Genomic DNA, 23,338 nt, shown 5'->3' with positions numbered 1-23,338 from the left:
TGAAGAGTAAACAATTTTAATTTTGATAAAAATCAAACTTATTTTTGCTCTTACATTTTATACTTGTTCTGTTCTAAGAAACATTTGCCTAATTGAAGGCCATGAAGATTTTCTCCTGTGTTTTCTTTGAGAAGTTTTATTTTACATTCTTGAAGTCTATCATCATTTTGAATTGATTTTTTTGTGTGTATAGTGAGATAAAAATGGGCTTTGATTTTCCTACCTTGCATATCCAGTTGGTCTAGTACTGTTTGTTGGAAAGATTTTTCTCTCTTCAGTAAATTATCTTGGCATCATTGTAAAAAGCCAGTTCACCAATAAATTCATTATTTCTGAATTCTCTGTACTATCCAATTGTTTTACAAACACCCAGGTATCTTGATTTTATAACTTTATGGTGGTTCTTAAAATCAAGTAGCGTAAGTTCTCCAACTTTGTTCTTTTAAAAAATTGCTATTGTTATTCTGTTTGTGTTTCCATATACATTTTAGGAACAACTTGCCAATTTCTACAAGAAAGTTTGCTGGGATTTTGATTAAGATTGCTTTGAATCCATAGATCAGTTTGGAGAGAATTGACATCTCAATAGTTTTTTTTTTTTTTTTTTTTAATTGTGCTGGGCATTGAACCCAGGGCTTTACACAGGCAGGAAAGCACTTAATACTGAGCTACATCTCCAGTCTTTTGATCCACAAATATACTACATATTTTCTTCAATTTAAACTTTAAATCTTGCCTGGGGATGTAGTTCAGAGGTCGAGTGCTAGACTAGCCTGTGTGAGGTCTTGGGTTCCTTTGCTAGCACTGGGGGAAAAAATTAAATCTGTTTCAGTATAGAGATCCCAGAACTCCATTTTTACTTTTATTTCTAAGTAGTGTATATTCTTATGGCATAGAGATGGTCTGACTTACAATGGTTATACTCAGAAATTTTTCCACTTTATTTACAATGAATGGCTTTATCAGGACGTATCTCCATCTAAGTTAAGAAACATATGTACTGTGATGGGAATTTTTTTCCCCCTTCAGTGCTGAGGATCAAAGCAAGGTCCTCATGCATGCCAGGCAAGCACTCTTCCATTTAGCCACACCCCTAGCCACCAACTTTGTATGATTTTTTAAAAAATATTTTTTCGTTATTAATGGACCTTTGTTTTATTTATTTACATGTGGTGCTGAGAATCGAACCCAGTGCCTCACACATGCCAGGCAAGCGCTCTACCACTGAGTCACCACCCCAGCCCTTTTGTATGATTTTTGATTCTTAAAAATTTGTCATTTTATGGTCCTGTATATGGTTCAACTTGGTGAACATATGATGAATATTTGAAAATAATGTGTATTCTGATGTTTGTGGAGACAGTGTCCTATAAATGTCAATTAAGTCAAGGTCACTGATAGTGTTCACATCTGTTTTTTCTTATTTTTCTGTGTTTAGTATCAATTGCTGAGAGAGGGGAGTTAAAAGATATTTTTTCCCCTAGTTTTCCATTTAATTCTGTCATTAATTTTTTTTAAATTTTTATTTTTTAGTTTTAGGTGGACACAATATCTTTATTTTATTTTTATGTGGTGCTGAGGATTGAACCCAGTGCCTGACGCATGCAAGGCGAGCACTCTGCCACCTAGCCACAATCCCAGCCCCTAATTCTGTCAGTTTTTTTAAAAATATTTTTTAGTTTTAGATGGACACAATACCTTTATTTTATTTATTTATTATTTTGAGGTGCTGAGGATTGAACCCAGTGCCTCACATGTGCCAAGCAAGTGCTCTACCACTGAGCCACAACTCCAGCCCTAATTCTGTCAATTTTTGACTCATTTATTTCCAGGTATTGTTGTTAGGTGTATATACATTTAAAATTATTTATGACTTCTTGAATTTTTTTTCTCATTATTACTGAGGCTTTTTTTTTTTTTTTTTAATCTCTGGTAATACTCTTTGTTCTGAAGGCAGTTTTAGTTGCCATCAGCATAGCCCCTGCAGACTTTGACTATTTGTTTGGCATTTTTCCATCCATTTATTTTCAAATTCTCTGTGCCTTTGTATTTATTCTGTCTCTTATAGTCAGCATGTGATCCTTTTATCCACTGTCAATCTCTGCCTTCTTACTGGACTGAACAGAGACCATCAACATTTAATGTAATTACTGATATGGTGGGCTTTTTGGTCTTCTATTTTATGATATGATTTATTTATCTGTTTTAAAAATTCCTCTCTTCTCCCTGTCTTGCTTTCTCTTGGATTATTCAAATATTTTATCTCTTGGATTTTTGGCTATCATTTTTTGGGTTTTCTTTTTGGTGGTGGTTCCTGGGATTACATTTTAACTTTTCATAGTCTCCTTAGAACAGAAATTGTAGCATTGCAAGCAAAATGTAGATGCCTTGCAACCATATAGATCTTTAACCCCCACATTTTGTTATAGTTTTATGGATTTTATCTGCAGACATTAAAATCCTTACTAATGTTTTAACTTTTGCTTTCTCCAGTGTTATAGATTTAGACTACTTGAGAAAGTCTTTTATATTTATCCAGATATTTACCACTTCTGTTGCTTTTCCTACTGATCCAAGTTTCCTTTTGAATTTACTCCCCTAGTATGAAGGATTTCCTTTAACTTTTTTTCCCCTGGAGAGAGAATCTAGGTTTGAGTGAGTCTCCTGCCTCAGCCTCCGGTGCTGCTGGCATTATGGGTGTGCATTACCACACCTGGCAACAGCATTTCTTGCAGGGCAAATATGCTGGAAATGATTCTCCTGGTTTTTCTTCACTGCCAATGGTTTGGTTTCATCTCCGTTTCTGTCTAGGTGGCTGCTCCTAGACACCTTTTATTTTGTAGCATCCTCAGGTAGATGCTTTTGCATTTTGCCCTGGTTTTAATCTTCAGGAGAGAGACTTACACTGCCTTGCTAACCAGGAACAACCTAAATATATTTCTCCAACAGGCTGGGGGTGTAGCTCAGTGGCAGAGCACTTGCTTAGTGTGCTGGAGGCCCTGGGTTCACAGTATTGGGAGGGGGCAGTATTTCTGTGGCAAAATAAGGGCTAGATTAAAATCAGAGTGGGGCGTGCTGGGGCTGGGGCTCAGTGGCAGAGCATTTTCCTAGCATGTGTGAGGCCCTAGGTTTGATCCTCGGCACCACATAAAAATAAACAAAATAAAGGCATTCTGTCCACCTACAACTACACACACACAAAAATCAGAGGGGTCCATGCCATTCTTACCTGTGCACATTTCCAGTGGCCCAGGAATAATCTTTTCCAATATATAAATAAGCGGGTAACTGATTGTCATAAATTCAAGAAATAAGTTAGGGGCTGGGGATGTGGCTCAAGCGGTAGCGCGCTTGCCTGGCATGTGTGCGGCCTGGGTTTGATCCTCAGCACCACATACAAACAAAGATGTTGTGTCCGCCGAGAACTAAAAAATAAATATTAAAAAAATTCTCTCGCTCTCTCACTTTCTCTTTAAAAAAAAAAGAAAAAAAAAGAAATAAGTTAGTTTACCCAGTGAATTAGGGATCCTCTGATGGCCCCATGACTGGGATTGCTGCAGTTCCTTTAAACGTCTGTAGCACCCAGTACCTGCACTGTCATGGACTAAGTCACTGCTCACCAAGTCTGTTGCCATCTGCCTTCTGTCCACTGAAGATTGAAGCCTTGAGCCCAAGCATAGTAGCACCTTCAATCATCCTACTTACTGCTACACCCCAGGGACGCAATAGGTGCTCAAGAAATATTCCCTTCAAGAAGGAGTGAATGTGTTACTCCTGCCCTTGTGATCTCTTACCCTCTTTTCCTTTGCTCATCTCCACAGCACCTGTTACCATATAAAATTCTTGTTATAATAATTATTATTACTGGTTTCCTCCCAGCCCTAGTGGAAACTGCGGGAGAGCACAGATCTTTGCCTGTTTGACGTGGGCCATGCACGCAGCCTGGCGAAACATGCAAGGTGACTATTCACAGAGGGAGAAATCCAAGGCTGTCCCTTACCAATAGGTGTGACAAACCTATAACAAATAATTCTTGTTAATTCAGGGAGCTTAGCACATGCTGGAAGAATGCAGGATGCGGCTGTCTTTCATATCCGTGGCTCTGCCACCTCCTCACGCGGGCACTAAAAGGAGACGAACCCTCACTGCGTACCTGGTGTTAGGAGCAGGGACCAGCACTCCTTCTTTCTGATAACTAGGTCCTGGGTCACAGGAGGCTTTTATAATAGCAGCACCTGCAATCTCACAGTCTCATGGCCTTTTCAAAAGGTGGCCTAGACCTTTTTTACCACAGAGGAAAGGATGAAGTAGATGACAGGGCTTTTCTGTCCAGGATGCCCTTTTTGGGTTTTGAGTTCAGACAGGTCTCGATTCAGACCCGCCCGGCCACTGCCCTGATCAGAGCTTCCTTCCTGGTATGTGAAGTGCTGGGTGGTATTCCATGGTAAGCACAGCGTGCAGTACACACCTGTTTTGGGTGGATGATTATTGTGGTTCGTTAGCTTTCTGTCACTGTGACAAAACACATGTGATAATCAACTTTAAAGGAGGAAAGATTTATTTTGGCTTATGGTTTCATTCTATGGTCAACTGACCCTGTTGCTTTGGACCTGGGGTGGCACAGTACACCACACGAGGAAACTGTGGCAGAGGAGGCCTGTTCACAGCATGATCAGGGACAGAAAGATGGGAAGGGGCTGGGGTCCCAAGTCTCCTTCAAGGGCCCACCCCACAACGAGCTAGCTTCCTTTCACTAGTCACCACCCCCTAAAAGTGATACGACTTTCCAACAGTGCCATAGGCTGAGGACAGAGCCTTCATCACATGGGCCTTTGGGGACATTTCGGATCCAAATTAGAGCAATTCTGTGTCTCCTTGTGAGCCCTCTGAAACATTATTTTCCTGTGTTTCTATTTTCCTGGGTTTGAATTTTTTTCTTAGCAGGAACTAAGCTGCTTCAGAACCTGGGTGATAATTAGTGAAACCTTATGGTTGGGGTTAACCCATGCTGACAACTACTTGGTAATTTCATGAATATGCCTTCCTGCTTTTAGTCTATCGTAGTGACAATGTCGGGTCACACTTGTCTGTGGTAACTGAACCTCCTATGGGATTCGAGAATGACCTTGAGGTCATCATTCCAAAGGGCAATTTTCAAGGTCTAGGACTTACAGATGGAAGAATCTGAGCTCTTTAGAGGTTGTCCTGGCCCTGAAATCATATGCTAGGAGTTATGCTTACTATCTCACTGTTATACAATTATTCTAATAAAAGCAGAATATGAAGGAGTGTGATCTACATTACAGTGGGATCATTTAAATATTTGATTATGCTTTTTCCCACCTTGCTTTTTTTTAAGGGTACCTTATTACCTTCTCAGCAATACCTGCTTCTACGCCACAGGCACACTGGGCGTAGTGTGTGTATGTATGTGTGTGTAGGTATGTGTGTGTATGCGCATGTGCGTATGCGCCTCCGCCTCCTATTGCTAAGGGTGTGAGGTGCCATGGGCCCCTTGAGCAGGAGCAGTGCGACACCATCTTTAGCCCTGGAGAGGAACCTGGAAGACACGGCTTTACCTGAGGATCTTGAACGGAGCCTTCGTGGAGCATCTGAGGCCACAGAGAGTGGTTTGGGAGGGTGGCTCTCCCTGGGAATGCTCACCTGGTGAACCTGGAAGGGAAACCTGTCACAATAACACAGCAAGGCCATGTGATGAACACTTTTATTTACAAATATAATTAAAAGCTCTGACAGTTATCATGCTCTTCCTTGGAACCTGAAAAATGTTTTGTTTTTAAAGTGCATGCAAAAGAAGTAAAGCCTTTTTTTTTTCATCATTTTTTATTGTAAGAAAATACACAGTTTGAAAGTGTGAATAATGCAGTATTTATGACCAAGATATGGGACTCAGGAAGGGGAAGGGAAATAAAGAAAAAGGTCAAGATGATCTGACTGAGAGACAGAGTGGAACTCCAAATACTGAATTGGAAAAGGGGGAAGGTGGGGAGGAACAGGAGGAGGAAGTAAAAAAATTTGATCAGAGAAACAGTTAAAATACAATATGAAAATAAGTAATACCTCTCCTTAAATTCCTTCTATACACAAAATACACGATTTGCCAAAGCCCAATTTGTGCTACTGGGATTCTGTGAGCTCCTTAAGTGTATTCACATCCTCTGCAACAGCAGAAAATGGTTATGATACAATCAGAATATGCTGAAGACAAGTTCAACTCTTGCCAGCAGGTTCTTAAAAATCACAAGATCTCTTCACCCCGCCCACCCCCCCAGCCCCAAAAAAGTAATATGTCACCACTGATATGTACATCACAATTAGTTTCTGTAAAATGTATCAAATTTTCAATCTTTAATAAAACTTTGTTTTTTTTATTCCTGATGAATAAATACCAAAAAAATAAAATAAAATAAAATAATGCAGCAGCTAGTTAAGGTGTAAGGCTGCGGATATTGTGTCTCTCTCCCCCTTGGCATTTATTATTATTATTATTATTATTATTTTTTGCTTTACTTTCACAGATTGGTGGTAATGAGTGATTGCTTAAAGCAATATATATCCACTTTTTTGTTGTTGGTGGTTTATTGGTTTTGTTAAAACTGTCTCCATAGTTTTCACTGAAACATTTTGAATCACATCAATACTGTGACGTGTACTATGAATAGAAGAGATGGCCAGACTCTGGCCAGCACTGAAAGTTGACACGGGGGGAGGAAGGGGCCCCTGATGGAGTAAGAATAAACAGGCACTAGTCCGACACGATGTCAGTAAGAGTAAGAGAGAGAGAGTGAGCAACGCCCGTTAAAATGGGGAATGTGGTTTTGCAGGGTTTGAATTTTTTTCTGTTTTCTTTTCTTTTCTTTTTTTTTTTTTTGTAAATGGCAAAAAATTTAATCTCATCTATAGTCCTCCTTAGGAAAATCTAATGTAACCAAATTCCCAAATCCCATTCTGAGGCTCTCCATGTCAAAAGTTTCAATCTCTCGCTCTTGCCTTTCCAGTAGGTACTTGATTCTCTCGCTGCGCTCCTTCTGCAGGGCGGCCAGCTCCTCTTCAATCTGAAACACAGTAAGGGGCTTTAGATGGAAACGGCCTCCCAACAGATGCCCACAGGATAAGCAACACACGCATGCACGCCCAGGAGGCATGTGCACCTGGGCCTAGGCTGGGGCAGCCCTGAGGCAGGTGTCTGGCCTAATCCATTCTGCTTAAAACTTGCTGCAAGAATACACATGTTGGGGCGGCCTGGCGTGAGCAGCGCCACCCTACCAGCCCAGCAGCTGGGAGGATCTGGGTCAATGTCCAGTCCTGTCTCAGCAGAAGCCAAGACACTAGAGCACAGATGGCGCTGCTTTCCCACCGTGCACCGGTTGGTTGCCTTTTGGGTCCTTAGATATTTAGTTCTAAGAACTGGAGCTAAAAAAACTGCTCTGTCTCAGGGAGCCACTGGAAGAAAGGGCAAGTAACTGGTTAAGCAACTAGATGCTTCCATCTTTGAGGTGCCTTGTGACATCTTTCTCCTCCATGCTCCCCAGAATATCTAAAGCACTGAATATTTCAACTGGAATGACGTCCATTATGCGTGGCGGTATCAGCCTGTATTTGTCTTAATTCTTGTTTTAAGAGCCCTGCTGGTGATTTCTCTTGGTTTAAAAACACCCAAGAAGCCAAATCTCGGACTTCCTCATGCCATTTAGCAGTACCCTGTGTGTCATGATTACCAGGCAGCAGCCTGTTGGGAAGGCCTGGGGCTTCCTAACAGAGTAGCAGAAGGGCTTAAGCAGTGTGCTCAGACTTCTCAAGGCAGCGAGCTGTTCTGAGCCTTAGCGTCCTGGCCAGCGGAACGTGGTCCATGTCTGCCCCCCAGGAAGACCAGCAGTATAATGCAGATCTAAGTGAACATTGCCTGGTGTGACCCTTGTGACCAGGGGACTCCAGCTTCCTGGCCTGCAACCTCCGCCCCAGCTGCACGGCCCCCAGTAACTCATACCTTCTGCTCAAGATGTGCTCTGCGCAGAGACACCCTCTGCTCTAGCTTCTGCAGCTCGCGTTCGTGTTGTGCCTCTGTCTGCATCTTGATTTTGCTCTGGTAGGCGTTGAGCAGCTCCATTTCCTGCTGGAGCTGTAGCCTCAAGGCCTGGCATTCTGCTTCTTGAGCCTCATCTAGCCGTAACTGCGGGCACAGAAGACACACACTGTCATACAGCCCTTGCTGGCTGCACTTGGGGACTACTGGGAGATGTCTCCTCTTTTTTACTGAAAAGGGTCCCCTCAGAAAAACAGATGCCCTGGGTATATTCGGAGGTAGGATCAGAGCCAGTGAAATCTGCCCAATGGGCTACAAAGTCCTAAAAACACAGTCTTTTAAATATGGTCTGAAGCCACTGTAGCAGGTGTCAGGAAGCTCTTCACGCTAGTGACAAGGCCTGTGGATGTGCAGGTGGCATGTCTACACCAATTGATATCTACACCACCTTTCACTTAGAAGTGTCACCTGACCAATTACTTAACCTCTCCAGTACTAGGAATGGAACCCAGAGCCTCATGTATGCGAGGCAAGTGCTCCACCACTGAATGCATCCCCAGTCCCTCGCTTCTCCGCTTCATCGCAAGAAAACAAGAACAGTTCCTATTGTCTGAGATCGATGTGAGGATTACATGAAAGGATTCGTAAACAATCCCAGGTATACTGCAATCCCTGCAAGTCGGGAGATTGAGGCAGCAGGATGGCAAATTCAAGGCCAGCTTGCGCAATTTAGTGAGGCCCTGTCTCAAAATATAAAAAAATTAAAGTCTGAGGACATAGCTCGGTGGTAGAGCATCCCTGGGTCCAATCCCTAGTACCGCAAAAAATCAACAAATGAATACATAAGCAAATAAATACACACCATCCCAGGTAGAGAATAATCCCAGGCTAAGTAGTCAGTAAGTAGTGTCTGTTGTTATTTTGGTTTTGACAAGACTGTTTACATATCTGGATATCTTTAACCCCCAAACCATAAAGTCATTTAGATATGCTCAGTTCTAAATCAATCATCTATAACACTTGGGACACATGCCACAGTTCATTTAGGCAATATTGGCGCCTTGTTGAGGACTACACAGGTCATCTGGATAGCTGGCCAATAACTCAAGTGGTTCAGAGTTTGTTCCCAAAAAGCATCCTTGCCAATCTTAAGGGGCATAGTCTGATTTGAAGTAAAAAAGTCTACATTATAAGGTGGCCTTATAAGTTCCCTTGATTCCCACGGTATGGAAACTTGGTGTTACACGCCAACGTGCCCACATCTTGTGTGGGGAACAGGCAGGCCCGCTCTCAGAAAGGCCTACCCCTCAACCTGAAGAGGGGGAGGCTCTGGGCCATTAGCAGGACTAAATTCAGGGATTTCTTTGCTCTGCCCAAGTCTTGGCTTTGTCCAAACATACTGGCCCTTAGTATGGCTGGGAACTTTGAGATCAGAAACCTTTAATGAGATAATCCAGTCTACCCTGAGCTTATCTGCATGTTTCCATACATTTTCTTTTGTTTTCATTTTGCCAAGATATTACTCTCTACCTTATCTACAATTTGTAATAATTAACAATGTCTTACAATCTCCTGGTTGGAGAAATGACTTTTTGAAATGTTATTTGCCTACTATCTTCTTTAGTACTTTTGGAGAAATACACTATAGAGATTAAAGGAACCTAAAATAAATTATGCAATTATATTTCCAAGGTACCTTCTAATAATTAATCCTAAACAGTTTTCATTAAAACCCACTAAAGAGGATGGCTCACTCTCTTCTTATTTTCCCAATGAGAAATGAAGGGAAGACATACGGGACCCAATGCACAGTTGACCTGCAGCAGGAACAGCCTTCCAAATGAACGCTGAGGAGTTCTGTGGCTCCCAGTGAGGGTGGTTACTGATTCCCTCTTGATATGCAGACCTCTTACCAGTAAAGGAAATGGAAGCCCTGCTCTTTCCTACTCTCCGGTTTGTGTTGCTAGAATCCCTGAGCAAGTGGGCGAGAGGCTCATCCTCAGGGCATTTTCTTTGGTTTCTGGTTCTTGATTACTGTCATCCATAACTATGCTTTGTCCCAGGTCTGACTATGAAGGTCCCTGTGCCAGAAACCAGGGGGACACTCCAGGTTTTGGTATTCATCACCTGAAGCTAAACACACCAAATCCACTAAAAAGTTTTATAAGATTATAGGTAGATATCATGTCTGTTTTCTAAGGTGGCTTCAGTGCAAGAAAAGGAAGACACAGGCAGCAGTATAGTGGGCGCCAACCCCTCAGGCTTACAGGGACCCCTCGAGGGTTCAAATCCTGCCTCCAGCGCTCATCGGCTGCGCGCTGCTCCCACCCCAGGGCTGGTGTGCTACCTGAGGGCCACCGAGGCCTTGCGAACAAGCTTCACTAGATAGACACACTCGTTCATTTATCCAGGTCTGGAGTACTTCTGCACTGTAGTGTAGAGTCAGCCAGTCGTGATAGACACTGTGGCCCATAAAGCCTGAGATATTTCCTATCTGCCTCTTTTCAGAAAATGTTTGCCAACTCCTAGTCCTAAGCAGGAGCTAACCTGAGTGGCTTTCCTTTAGAAAACCTCATAGGTGGGCTGGGCTGGGGCTCAGGGGTAGAGTGCTCGTCTAGCATGTGTGAGGCCCTGGGATGGATCCTCAGCGCCACATGAAAATAAATAAATAAAATAAAGATATTGTGTCCAATTACAACCAAAAAATAAATATTAAAAAAAAAAAAAGAAAACCTCACAGGTAAATTTAGGGTTAAATAGTAACTACTTGAAAGGGGTGTCACAAAAATGAAATATTACCCACCCAAGCAATACTCAAGACAGCAGGGACAGTGGGATGTGGTCACTAAAAGACAGCTGCTATGGTCAAACCTGCTTTGATCTTCTGTCTCAGGAGAGGGCATTTCTCTCCTTGTAGTCAAGTGCAGTCATGAACCTCTATCCCTCCTCCCCTCCTCTCCCATCTGTGTGACCTGCAGGCATGGGATGTCTGGGGTGTGCCCAAGTCACAGAGGCTACTGCAGTTATCAACAAGACAAAACCCCCAAGCTCGCCCCTCCTCCCTCTCTCTACACTCCTCACTTCACACTCAGGTTGAGGTGACCCTTCTGTTTATATGGCTCACAAGGAGGCCTCCGCTGGCCATCACCAACTGCTGGCCATCATGATCCCGTCCTCACCTGGCCTGACTCCCAGCAGCACTGGCTACTGTGGACTTTACCTTTCCTTCTGGAAATCCTTTCCCGCCTCCTGAGACACTGCAATCACCCGTGATGGTTTTCCATTCCTGTCCTGCTCCCTTCCCTGGGTTGTTCCCCAGCACAGGGCCTCCTGCCGGCTGACTCTGCCACCGGCCATGCAAATGACTCCCACCTGGACCCCTCGGTTCACCCTGCCCTTCTGAGGCCCAGACCAAAGTATCCAGCCTACCAGAGACGCCCTCAGGCTCCACACAGCCCAAGTCAACTCATTATCTTCCCTTCCTGCCTCCCCAGCCCCGCCCACTTCCTTTTCAACCTGTAGGTAGCTGGCCATCATCTCTGCCTGTCACTAACTAGGTGCCTCGACTTTCCCTCCTGCCCAGCTCTTTCAAGCTTCACCCCCACTGCTCCTCTCTGGTGAAGCCACCACTCCCTGGTGCCCAGGGAAAAGCAGTGGCATCTAGACAATCTCCTCATACCCACTCTTGCCATTCTCTACAGGTCACCGAGTAAACATTTAAAAATACAAATCTGATGCCAGGCCCCTGCTCAATACTCTTCATTGGCTTCCAGCTGCGTTTAGGGTAAAGACCAACAGTCTGCATGGGTGCAGGCCCCTACGCCCCAGCCCATGGCCCTGCAGGCTGATTCCCAGGCTGGTCTCCTCCTGGCTCACTACTTTCCAAACACAATGGACGTCTGTGAGTTCTTCAAAAGTGCCACGTTTTCTCATCTTTGCACATCTAAATACTCTTGTCAAAGAGGCCCTTCCCAACTCTGGGCCACCCAGCCTCCTGTTCATACTCCACTGGATTCTTGCACTCACTCTGCCGCTATGGAGTAGGCTCTTCAGCCTGGTGTCCTCCACTCTTGGGTAGATTCCATGAGGTCCTGATGGCTATCTCACTCACCCTAGCATCCTGGGAGGCCTGGGGCACAGCCCAGGGAGAACCCACGGGATGGCCGGTCCTGAGGTCTTCCTTCAGCTCTTTCCCTTTGCAGTGGACTCCCGGCCACTCCTCACCCTGCAGCTCTTTCCCTTTGCGACCACTGACCAACCTCTGAGAGGCCGCCTCACACTGTCTGCCTCATCTGCAGCCCCCCTTTCAATGCAGGATCACGTCTCCCACTCCCACTGCTCTGGGGATTGTCTGTAACCAGCAGTGGGTAAGCCCACGGCTTATTATTATTATTTTTGTGGTGCTGGGGACTGAACCCAGGGCCCTGTGCAGCAAGCAGGCCCTCTACCAACTGAGCCGTCTCCCCAGCCCCAAAGGTTGGGATTCTAATTGGTCTCTGTGACAGCTGAAATCTTCAGTTAGAACCTACGCCTGGCCTCTCTCCTGGTCCCCCCTTAGGTCACCGAGTGTTTGTTTCCTTTGGCCTGCTTCTATGTAGCCCTCACATGCGGGTGTCCACCAGACTCTGTCCTTGGTCCCCTTTCTCTCTAATTCCATCTGCTGTCCCCAGCAGGTCTTATCCATTTCTAACAGCTACCTCTAACCCATTTGGCAAAGATGTCTGTTTTTTTGTCTTTAACCCATTATGTCTTATCATCCTATCTATGGGACACTTATAAAAACTTCAATTGAGGGCTGGGGTTGTTGCTCAGTGGGAGAGCACTTGCCTCACACATGGAGGCACTGCATTCAATTTTCAGGATGGCATATAAATAAATGAATAAAACAAAGGTCCACTAACAATTAAAATAAAAAAATCTTAAATTGAGCAATTTTATAGATGTCTTATAAAATTTTATAGGATGATGGGACATAATGAGTTAATCCTGATCTCTCTCCTGAACTACAGATTTCCATATTTGTATCTTTCTATGGATACCTGCCTGGCTCAGATACCATGTCCACAACAGCCAATGACCCCTCCCCCTCAAGGCATCCAAACTCACCCCCTTCTATTTTTCTATCTTGGTAAAGTGATGACTTTTTCCAGTCTGTTGTCAAACCTACCTCTCAAATTGGTCACTAAGTTCTCTCTATATGCTTTCTAAATATTTTTCAAGTCTTTCTCCTCCTTACCATTTCCCTTATTACCCTCCTTCTGGTTTTTTGAACTCATTTTTGGTTTGGGGACTGCATCCGGGCCTCACACAAGAAGCCTGCACTCTACCACTGAGCTGAGTCCCGGGCACCATGCTTGGACATTTCCCCCTGGACTACTGAAATAACTTGCCAACAGGTCTCTTTCCCTATATTTGCTGCACGACTGCCACTAGCTTTCTGGAACACAGATCTGATCCTGTTACTTTCCTTCCTAAACAGGCTTCAACAGCTCTCCACTGCTTCTGGAATCGTGAGCAGACTCCTGCTCTTGCAGATCTGACTGAGAATCTCCACCTGCTTTCCTTAAACAAGCATTCTACACCATGGCAGGTGCTCACTGCTTCTCAGCTGTGCCACCCTCTGTTGGGCCGGAGTCTTGCACAGACTGTGTCCTCGGCCAGGATTCACTTTTCCTCTTCTGCCTGCTTGGTTAGCTAGTATTCTCTAAGACACTTCTCCTTGTGAGACCTTCACTGAATTTCCAGGTTTGCTCCATCCCTGGCTTAAGGACCTTTACCACCTCCCTTTTTGGGTTCCCATAATCCCCCTTCTTGAACTCGGGGCCCACCTTCAAGTTCAGGGAGTGCCCCAGAGGTACTTTCCATTGTTTGGATCTGTGCCTATCTGGGTTTCTTTGTGGAACCTGCTGGCTTCAGTGACTTCCAACGAGCCCTGGCTCCCATAGGGAGACTTTCCCTAGACCAGATTCCTTGTTCCTACTTGTCCTCCCTGCCCCCCAGCCCCTCCCACTTCAAAGCACTCACTATGCTTTATTATTATTGCTTAATTATCTGACTTCCTGGCTCCATGACAGAAGGTTGAGGACAGAGACCCATTGTCTATCTGGCTCATCACTCTATCTCTGAGCCCAGCAGAGGGCTGGACACTGAGGTTTAGCAAAAGTTTATTGAATGAACGTGTCTGTGTATCTGTCTTCCTCTTGACTGTGAGCTCTGTTAAGACTCTGTTAAGACTCTATTCACTGGTGCCTGGTATCGTTGGGGGTGCTGGTCAGTAATCTCTGACGAATGGACACAGGACATCATATGCGGTATCTATACCATCTTGCCCTCAAAGACCCTATGTGCCACAGGTCGGATTCAGCACGTTATTCCTTGAGCTCCAGCTTATAAGATACACTCCAGCAAGTATCCACAGGGGCTTGGCTTTATTCAGCGTTGTCATTTCCTCATTTCTTTGGGCAGAAAAACACCCAGATCCTAAATTTGTGCATCCTGGGAATCAAAGGCTGGATCTTGACTTTTCTTGAATCCCAAAGCTCTTGAAGTCGTGGCACCCAACCTAACCACTTACCGCTTGAGAGGCCATCATTTCATTTATACTCTGTTCATACTGCTCTGCCAAAATGGCAAGTTTTCTCGTCTGCTCATCTTTCAGTGTCTTTAAGATTGTTTTGTGCTCATTCTTTGGAGTAACTTCCAACTGGTGATTCTTGAGTGCTTTATACTGTTTGGTCTGTACTTTGCAAGTGTCCTGAAACTGTTTTTTAATTTGCATTTCCATGGCCTGTTAGAAAAAGTGACAAAGGGAAAATAAAGATGTGTCAGTGAAAACAGAAAGTTTCTGTTATGATGATACAATACAAGGGCCAGGGCTATCTGTCTTTTGGTGCTGTGACCAGCATTGCTGGTCCACAATCACGAAAATAACGCAGACCAGGGCAAACTCTAAGGAAAAAAAAAAGCAAACTCTACTAGTGCTTCTGTGTTTATAGTAAATGGATAGAAATAATTTTGGATTTGCAACTGACCTCAAAGAAAAAATGAATTATAATAAGAGGGTAGCAATTCTAAGCAGATTGCAGAATATTATGAAGCTCTGCTTGTTAAAAGGTTAGCCATTATTTTTATGGTTTCCCATCCAAGTATTTAGTGTTTCCTATCGTGTGTTGTTTCTTCCTCCCTTTTTGAGTGTGTGTCACGTAAGCCATGTCCCCATTTCCGAGTGTGAAGGGGGTGATGTGATATAACCCGCTCCCTCCACCAGTCAATGAAGGAGGACATCTTTGCATCCCAGCCTGTTTCCACTGTACTTCAATATGAACTGAAAGAACAGTGATTGTGGGCCCCCTGCCCCCCAGTAAGAGGTTGTGCTTACATGTGGCAGTGTCAAATTTGTACTCTGGCCAGGAGACCGGGGGATGTACTATTAAGGCCAGAAGGCATTCCATCAGCTGCCCCCATAGTCACGTGTACTTTTTATGAACACTCTGAAGACTTATGGTGACAGGGATCACTAATTAGATAGTTTAGGATTTGGCTAGAAGAGGCAATGGCCAGTGTGACTGAGGTTGGCCTCATGTCTGTGCCAATGTTGACAGTGTCCTCTGTGACATGTACCAATGGCTTAGTACACAGAGCTTGTTAATTAGCAGGCTGCTAAAATTAGCAAGAGGCTGGGCTAAAGGAGTTCCTCCTATCCCTGGTGTGGCACTAGTGGATTCTGTTCTGATCCCCATACTCATGCCAGCCACCTCTGACAAATCACACTCTCCTACTCAGTGGGAATGTGGCTTCAGGGTCCTTCTCAGGTGTACAGCAGCTCTCAAGGTAGTTACTATCAATATAACTTTGTCTCCTGGAATTAGAATCATGGGCTGCTATTCATCCAAGTTTAGAGAGGAAGGTCATGCAGAGTTCAGGGAAATGACAGAGCAGAGTAAAGGGAAAAATCAAGAGATCACGGAGTACGGCGGTTACCAAAGCAGTTTGCAAGATACAGATGCCGGGGCTTTGCATCTGGAGATTGTGACTTGGGTGTGGGGCCCAGAAACGGGCGACTGCCAGTCATCCAGGTGTCCTTGGAACACTGCTCCTCCCCAACTCTGTCCCGGGGCTTACGCTAATGGGGACTGCTCTCTCCTCTTACCTTTAAGTTTTTTGGCTGCTGCCGGAGTTCCATGACGTGCTTTCTGTGCAGCTCCCGCTCCCGCCTCTTATTGTACTCCAGCTGGTTCTCCAGCTCAGTCTGGTGCTGTAGCCGGATCAGATCCATGCGCAGCTTCTGCAGCGTGTGCAGCTGCCTGTACTCGAGCTCTCGGGTGGACTCGTCGTGCCGGATCAGCATGGCATGCTCCATCTCCTTCTGCGTCCGCTTTTTATTCAGTTCCTGCGTTCAGGAGCAAACAGTAAACGGAGAGAGATGAGCGGAGAGGGACTGGAAGGACTGCGAACTAAGGGAGGGATGGCAAAGATGGCACCGCCCGGCCCTCGGGGAACCTGTCAGTGTCTGCAGCGGATGAACAATCCCTGGAGCCTTAGGCTCTGCTGCTGGGTTCACTGCTTACCAGGCAGGCAACCTGCTAGCAGCCACCACTGTACTAGCTGTAAAATGGGATCGGTTCTACCTGATGCCCTCTTACCTTGCTGGGACCCTTAATTAGGCGACATGTTTGTTTAGATCTAAATAAATGTTCCTTCAGTTAAGCTCTGGTTCTCCACCCTGGCTGCCCATTAAAATCATGTGATGAAGCTGCTCAAATATATGATGCTTAAAACCTGAAATTCTGAACATGATTCAGATTCCTAGGAGAGAGAACTAGATTGGGTGGTGTGCCCAGTCCTTCTGCAACACTCTCTCTGCAGAAAAGTAGCAGACGTCCACTCCACTGTCCCCCTGTCTTCTATTGCCGCTTACTGTCGAGCACATAGCGCTGCCTCATTCTCTTTAACCCCAAAGTGTTTTNATCCTGACCTTTTCAATTTTTGGCGGGGGGGGGGGGCTCTGGGACTGAACCCAGGCGTGCTTTACCACTGAGCTACATCCCCAGTCTTTTGAGAAGTGCCTCACTAAATTGCTAAGGCTGGCCTCAAACTTGTGATCCTCCTGCCTCAGCCTCTTGAGGAGCTGGGATTACAGGCTTGCACCACTACAAGGTACCTGACCTCAATTTTAAAGACTTCTCCAGGTTACTCTAGTATGCAGTCAGTGTTGAGAAACTTGATTAAATGGATATCTTCAATGTTTCTAGTTTTCTGGGAAATACCCAGTTTTTGTACATGTCAGAAGTAGGACAATTATATATTTTTTAAAATCTGAGTTTAGGGCATGCTGGGACAAAGCAGAGAAGAGCTCTTCCCTTTCATCTTTTCCATTACAGTCTGTCTGATCGTTGTTGGATCTAATCACTCTGTTCTCTCAGCTCTGCTCATGCCTGTCTGTCTCTTCATCTTTCTTTCCTCCCTCCCTGCCTTTCCTCCCTGTTGTTGAAAGGAGGAAGGAAAGCAAACTAGAAAAAAGGAAGTTGGGCAAATTTTTTTTTTTCATTTACCAATTCAAGACTATTTCCTAAATGCACTATATACAAACACCTGAACCATGTGCTCTGGGTACATACAGATGTTTACCAAGCCATGACTTCCATCCTCATCTGGCTGACACTCTGAGAGGGAAGTGTTATAGGCATTCATTGAGGGACACGCGTGGCTCACAGCTGACGGTATCACAGTGGGGCCCAACTTGTGCCCGTTTCTTTTCTCTTCTAGGAATTTGGAGTTGAGGTTCAGAGCCTGTTAATCTCTGTGGGAGGCCAGAATTGAGGGTCATATAAAGACGACAGATGTGGTAGTTGTCTGCTGCTATGAGGATTGAGGATTAGAGAAATCTGGGTTCAGAGGAAGAATTAAAAAGAAGACAGACGTGCAAGGAACGCAGTCATGCTCAAGTTCCTGACGGTCCCGGAACTGCCTTGAGTCCACCTGTGTCACCGCTGCTGAGTTTGACGAGATATTCCTATACTTTGATAATAAACTTCCTGGCTTTGGCTTAAGCTAGTCCAAATAAAATTTCAGTTAACATGCGAAAAATAATCTTATACAGGGAAAACACTTTTATGTGTAAAGAGAAAGGTTGGAAAGTGATGAGGGCTAGGAAAGAGGTCAAGATTTTCTATAAGATTTCTGAAGAGGGGAGTACAGTTACTACCTAAGAAGATCAGGAAAAGAAAGCGTTGACTCTCCTCTTTGTTGGCATACCCTATAGGGGAAAATGCAACTCCTTTATGTTCATAAAGCATCAGAAGATGTATGTATTGGTGTTGAGAGAATATCCTGCACACTGGGCCTTCTATTCATTGGAAGGGAAGTCCTTTAAACAGTACAGCCTCTAGAACCCGAGCACAGTCACAAATCATTCATTTGTTTCTTCAACAAGCATTTGTTGAGCACCTACTGGGTGTTAGGCACCACTGTGGGCACTGGTGACAGAGCTGGGAACAAGCAGCCCCCTCGTGGGGCTTATTTTCTAGCGCATAAATACCCAAAGTATGCGCATCATTTAAATTTGTTTCAAAGAAGTTGAAGTCTCCCAGATCATCACTCCCAACCTCCTGGTTTTCTTTTCCCTGTCTTATTTTTCCTCTTCCTCTGGACCCCCCACCAGATTTCTCATTTTAGATCAGTAACTGGCCCCTAGGGGGCACCAAAGCGAGTGAGCTCTCCTAAAGACTTGAGCTCTCCAGGACTCAGGGCCAAGAGAACATCAAAGAAAACCCTGAGTGTGTAAAGGTCCTGTTCCCTGGCCTCTGTTCCAGGCGTCCCAATATTGAGCATTTACAGACCCACAATTTCCTAAATTGTTAAGTCCAAACTGAGTTTGAGCTGCCCCATGCCCTGAAATTTATGGGGACATGGGCGGGGATAACAAAGCAAATGAACACTTTTAGAGGATGGGCTTTTCTCCATCTTTAATGGAAGGATTCAGGATACCTGCAAATACCTGCATCAGAATTACCTGGGTTATAAGTGATCTATAAGCAGCTACCCAGCTAATTCTGACTTATCTTAGAGTCTGGGAATCCATGGGAAAATGCTCAGGGTGTGACTCCACTCTTTACCTATGGCTTTGGGCAAGTGTCTCTTTTTGGTACTGGGGATTGAGCCCAGAGGCACTTAATCACTGAGTCACATCTCCAGTTCTTTTTAGTTCTTATTTTGAGACTGGGTCTCACTAAGTTGCTTAGGGCCTCACTAAGTTGCTGAGGCTGGTCTCAAATTTGCAATCCTCTTGCCTCAGCCTCCAGAATTGCTGGGATTACAGGTATGTGCCACTGTGCCAGGCCTTGGACCAATCTCTTAATCGACATGTTAGCATCTTCAGGAATAGATCGAGGATCACAGGCCCCACCATGCATTATTAGGCATGTAAAAGTGAAAGGAAAAATCATAAGACAATGCTTCAGAATACATAAATATGTCTTTTTTTCTGTATTCAGAAATAAATATTTGGCATTTAATATCTTTTTTTTTTTTTTAAAGAGAGAGTGAGAGAGAGAGAATTTTAATATTTATTTTTTAGTATTTGGCAGACACAACATCTTTGTTTGTATGTGGTGCTGAGGATCGAACCCGGGCCGCACGCATGCCAGGCGAGCGCGCTACGGCTTGAGCCACATCCCCAGCCCCATTTAATATCTTAAATCTAGTTTTAATAAACTATTCAAAGAATGAGAGAAACATGATACTGACTATTATCTTTGATTTGTATATCTGAGTTGCTGGGGTGTAAATGGTAAGCTCCCTAGAATACTTCAAACCATGGAAAAAACATTAATCATTCATCTTCTTTTGAATCCTGTGCCTACATAATAATGTGTAATGTGCCTTCAATATTTTAAAAACTGGAGTCTCACTGTGTTGCTCAGATTGGTTCAAACTTCTGGACACTAGGGATCCTCCTTGTTCAGCACTCCAAGAAGCTGGTACTACAAGCATATGCCACCACGCTGGGCTCTCAATTTTTAAAAATCATTTCACATACCCTTTTTTTTTGTGTGTGTAGGGGTGGGTACTAGGGATTGAACTTGGGGGTACTCAACCACTGAGCCACATCCCCAGCCCTATTTTGCATTTTATTTAGAGACAGGGTCTTACTAAGTTGCTCAGTACCTCGATGTTGCTGAGGCTGGCTTTGAATTTGTGATCCTCCTGCCTCAGCCTCCAGAGCTGCTGGGTGCACCTAGCTTATTTCACATATCATTTAATCATAACTTCAACCTTATGAGGCAGTAACCTTGCAAAGAGTTTAGATGGCATAGTAAGACATTTGGGAAGGCATGGAGGGCCTATCATAAGGTCATACAACTTCCATAAAGTAAAATTAAAGCTAAAACTCGGGTTTTTAGGTTTACAAACATTTTCCAGGTGATTCTGCCCGCCAAAAGCACTCTATCTGCCCTGGAGGGAGTGCAGGGTGAGGGACAAGGGGCTCCCTTTTCCTCAGCCCTTACCCCACCGTGACAGCTCACCAAGCTCAGGGCTGACAGACATGTCCCTCTCATGACACAGCTGCTAAACACAAGACCCTCTTCCTGTGCGTCTACCTGCTGGGTGAGACGTGGCTCTGGGCTGCTCCCTGCCTTTCCCTCGGCTGGAACTGCGTCCAAGCACTTTATTCTAAAGTCCAAATGGAAGTGGTGTGGCTTCTTTAAAAGCAGTGGATCTCTTTATCCTCATGGCTACTGAGACTTTAGGAAAAACTAGACTCAGACATTCAGACAAACATGCTATTAGCCTCTGACATTTAAAGTTTTTCTCAGGTTCAGCCCTTTGTTTGACACCTGGAGGCAGAGGGTGAGCATCTGTGTGTGGTAGAGAGAGAAGAGGCTCAACCCAGACTGTGGTGATCCTTTCACATGTTTCAATTAGTTGAGGCAAAGATACAGGAAAACAGGCACTCTTCTGCTCTGTGGTGGGGGCATGCAGCCTTTAGAGGGCAATTTGGGGATATTTATTTAAAAGTTCAGGTGTGTTCATTCTTTGATCCAGAATTTCCACCTCTGAGACTACATCTACAAAAATACTTGTATATGTTCAAAAATATGCACAAAGATGTTCTCTGTGGCATTGTTAGCAATATCGTAACATTTTAAACAAAATGCCCCCTGGGAAGTGCCTCACAAAGTAAATGACCCTGTGGCCAAACAACAAAACACTTTGGGGTTAAAGAGAATGAGGCAGCGCTATGTGCTCGACAGTAAGCGGCAATAGAAGACAGGGGGACAGTGGAGTGGACGTCTGCTACTTTTCTGCAGAGAGAGTGTTGCAGAAGGACTGGGCACACCACCCAATCTAGTTCTCTCTCCTAGGAATCTGAATCATGTTCAGAAATGATCCGAACATAAAAAAAAATGGAGATACGGCCACATGACGGTGCCCTGAGGAGTGCCCAAGAGCTCCTGCCCTCTACAACAAGGAAATTGCTTTTCCACGGTGATTCTTGAACTTTCCCAGCTCTCTTCTTTAGTGTTGTCACCTACCCCATTTCCTTCTGGTAAATTCTTTTCCATGCTTAAGTCAGCCAGAGTTTGTTTCAATTGTTTGCAAATCAAAAAATCCCACTGATATATAAGCTGTATGGCATGGGCACCCGAAAAAAAATCTGAAATAATATATGCCAAATGAAGGATTGATTGTCTCGGGGTACACACTGGATAAAATGAGATTATCAAAAAGGGGAAAATGGGGTGATGTTGGTGGAAGGGTACAAAATTCTAGTTATGCAAGATAAATATTTTCTGGACATCTAGTGAACAATGGTGACAATGGTTAGCAGTCCCGTACTGCTTACTTACCATTTGCTGAGAGGATGGATCTTAAGTTGAACTTTGCGAGCGCGCACGCGCACACACACACACACACATATGCACGTGCATGCACACACACACACAGTAACTATGTAGAGGCAATGAGTATGTTAATTAGCTCGAATGTAGTGATCCTTTCACACTGTGTATATATATCAAAACGTCAAATGGTATACCTTAAATATATATACGTCTTGTAAGGCAGTGATCTCCCAGTAAAGCTGCTAAAAGGACTTACTACTGAGCTTTATATATTTCTGTATGTCTTTTTCTCAATGTCCTTTTATTACTTTTATAGATAGAAAAACTTTGAACATTTTCATGAAAGAGGCTCTGGAATAGGACTAAATTAAGGAAAATCTGGACTTCAAGAAAAATAACCTTATAGAGCTGATCTTAGCTCAGTTGGTCAAAACCCGATATGGATGAAGTCACGAATGTAGTTTGTATTATTTTAGGGGACTAATTATCTTCCATAGCTTTTTTTTTTTTTAAAGATTGATGTGATTTTTTTATACCTTTATTTTCTTTATTTTTATGTGGTGCTGAGGATTGAACCCAGCGCCTCGCACATGCTAGGCGAGCATTCTACTGCTGAGCCGAAGCCCCTGCCCTTCTATAGCTTTTATTGATGGTAATTGTCCCCATGGCCTGAGACTTCCTCCTATATGTGCTACTAGAGTAACGATAATTAAAGAAACCCAAATACTTTATTTCTGAGTGGCTACTGGACTTATTTATTTTGACTTTTTGACTTCTGACAAGTTCAAATGTACTAGATAAATCCATTTCTTACTAAAACCTTTCTTTCAGCGTCTCTGTTTCTACTCAGATCTACATTTCTCCAAGTCTTAAACCCTAGAAGTAACTCCGAGTCCACCTCCCTCTTTTCTCTCAAGTCTTACTTATTCTGTACTTCAAATTGTGTTTCAAATCTACCTTTCTTTGGACACCACCGACAGCCATGTCCACACCCTATTTCCCATCACTCCACTCTCTGCTCCTAAGTCTTTCCCCTGTGATCCCAGGATTTGTCAAACTTACATTCCATTATTGCCCCCATCAGAAGCCTTTCTGATTTTTTTCCCCTTTCATTATTCCTATCCTGAGATGGGAATTCCACAGAACCCCTTTGTGTCTGTGCATGTGGGCTACAGAGGACTGCAAGCTGTCCTACATGTCAGTTGTTGCCCCTGACTCATGAGATTATGATTAATCTGTTACATGTCTGTGTCTCCTAGATCCATTCAGGACCACTTGAAGGCAGGAGCATAGCTGTTTGGTGGCCCTGGTGTCTGCCCCAGTGCCTAGCATAGAGAAGGCACTCTGGAAGTGGAGGATGACTGAACGAATCAACTTGAGAACATCGTGCTATCATTTGTGTTTCCTGTGGAATCACAGAAATACAAGTCCTTGACAAGCAGGCAGGAAG

At 44.2% G+C, this 23,338-nt stretch overlaps 1 protein-coding gene across 4 annotated transcripts in view; it reads right to left on the bottom strand.

Annotated features, from left to right (window-relative positions):
• Positions 1-5,711: 5,711 nt before the first annotated feature.
• Taok3 (TAO kinase 3) overlaps positions 5,712-23,338 on the bottom strand; it is a 179,769-nt gene continuing 162,142 nt past the window's right edge. For all 4 annotated transcript variants that reach the window (XM_048785725.1, XM_015505188.2, XM_048785727.1 and 1 more), the window contains 4 exons: positions 16,194-16,433; positions 14,619-14,831; positions 8,009-8,191; positions 5,712-7,076 (listed from right to left, as the gene is read on the bottom strand). In XM_048785725.1, the coding sequence (XP_048641682.1) occupies positions 6,915-7,076; positions 8,009-8,191; positions 14,619-14,831; positions 16,194-16,433 (798 nt within the window). In that variant the 3' untranslated portion in view covers positions 5,712-6,914. The remainder of the gene's footprint in view (positions 7,077-8,008; positions 8,192-14,618; positions 14,832-16,193; positions 16,434-23,338) is intronic.

The sequence above is a fragment of the Marmota marmota genome, unplaced genomic scaffold (assembly GCF_001458135.2).
Source record: "Marmota marmota marmota unplaced genomic scaffold, marMar, whole genome shotgun sequence".
NCBI lineage: Eukaryota > Metazoa > Chordata > Mammalia > Rodentia > Sciuridae > Marmota > Marmota marmota.
The sequence above is the reverse complement of the archived record's forward strand: the minus strand, read 5'-3'. Positions and strand labels throughout refer to the sequence as shown.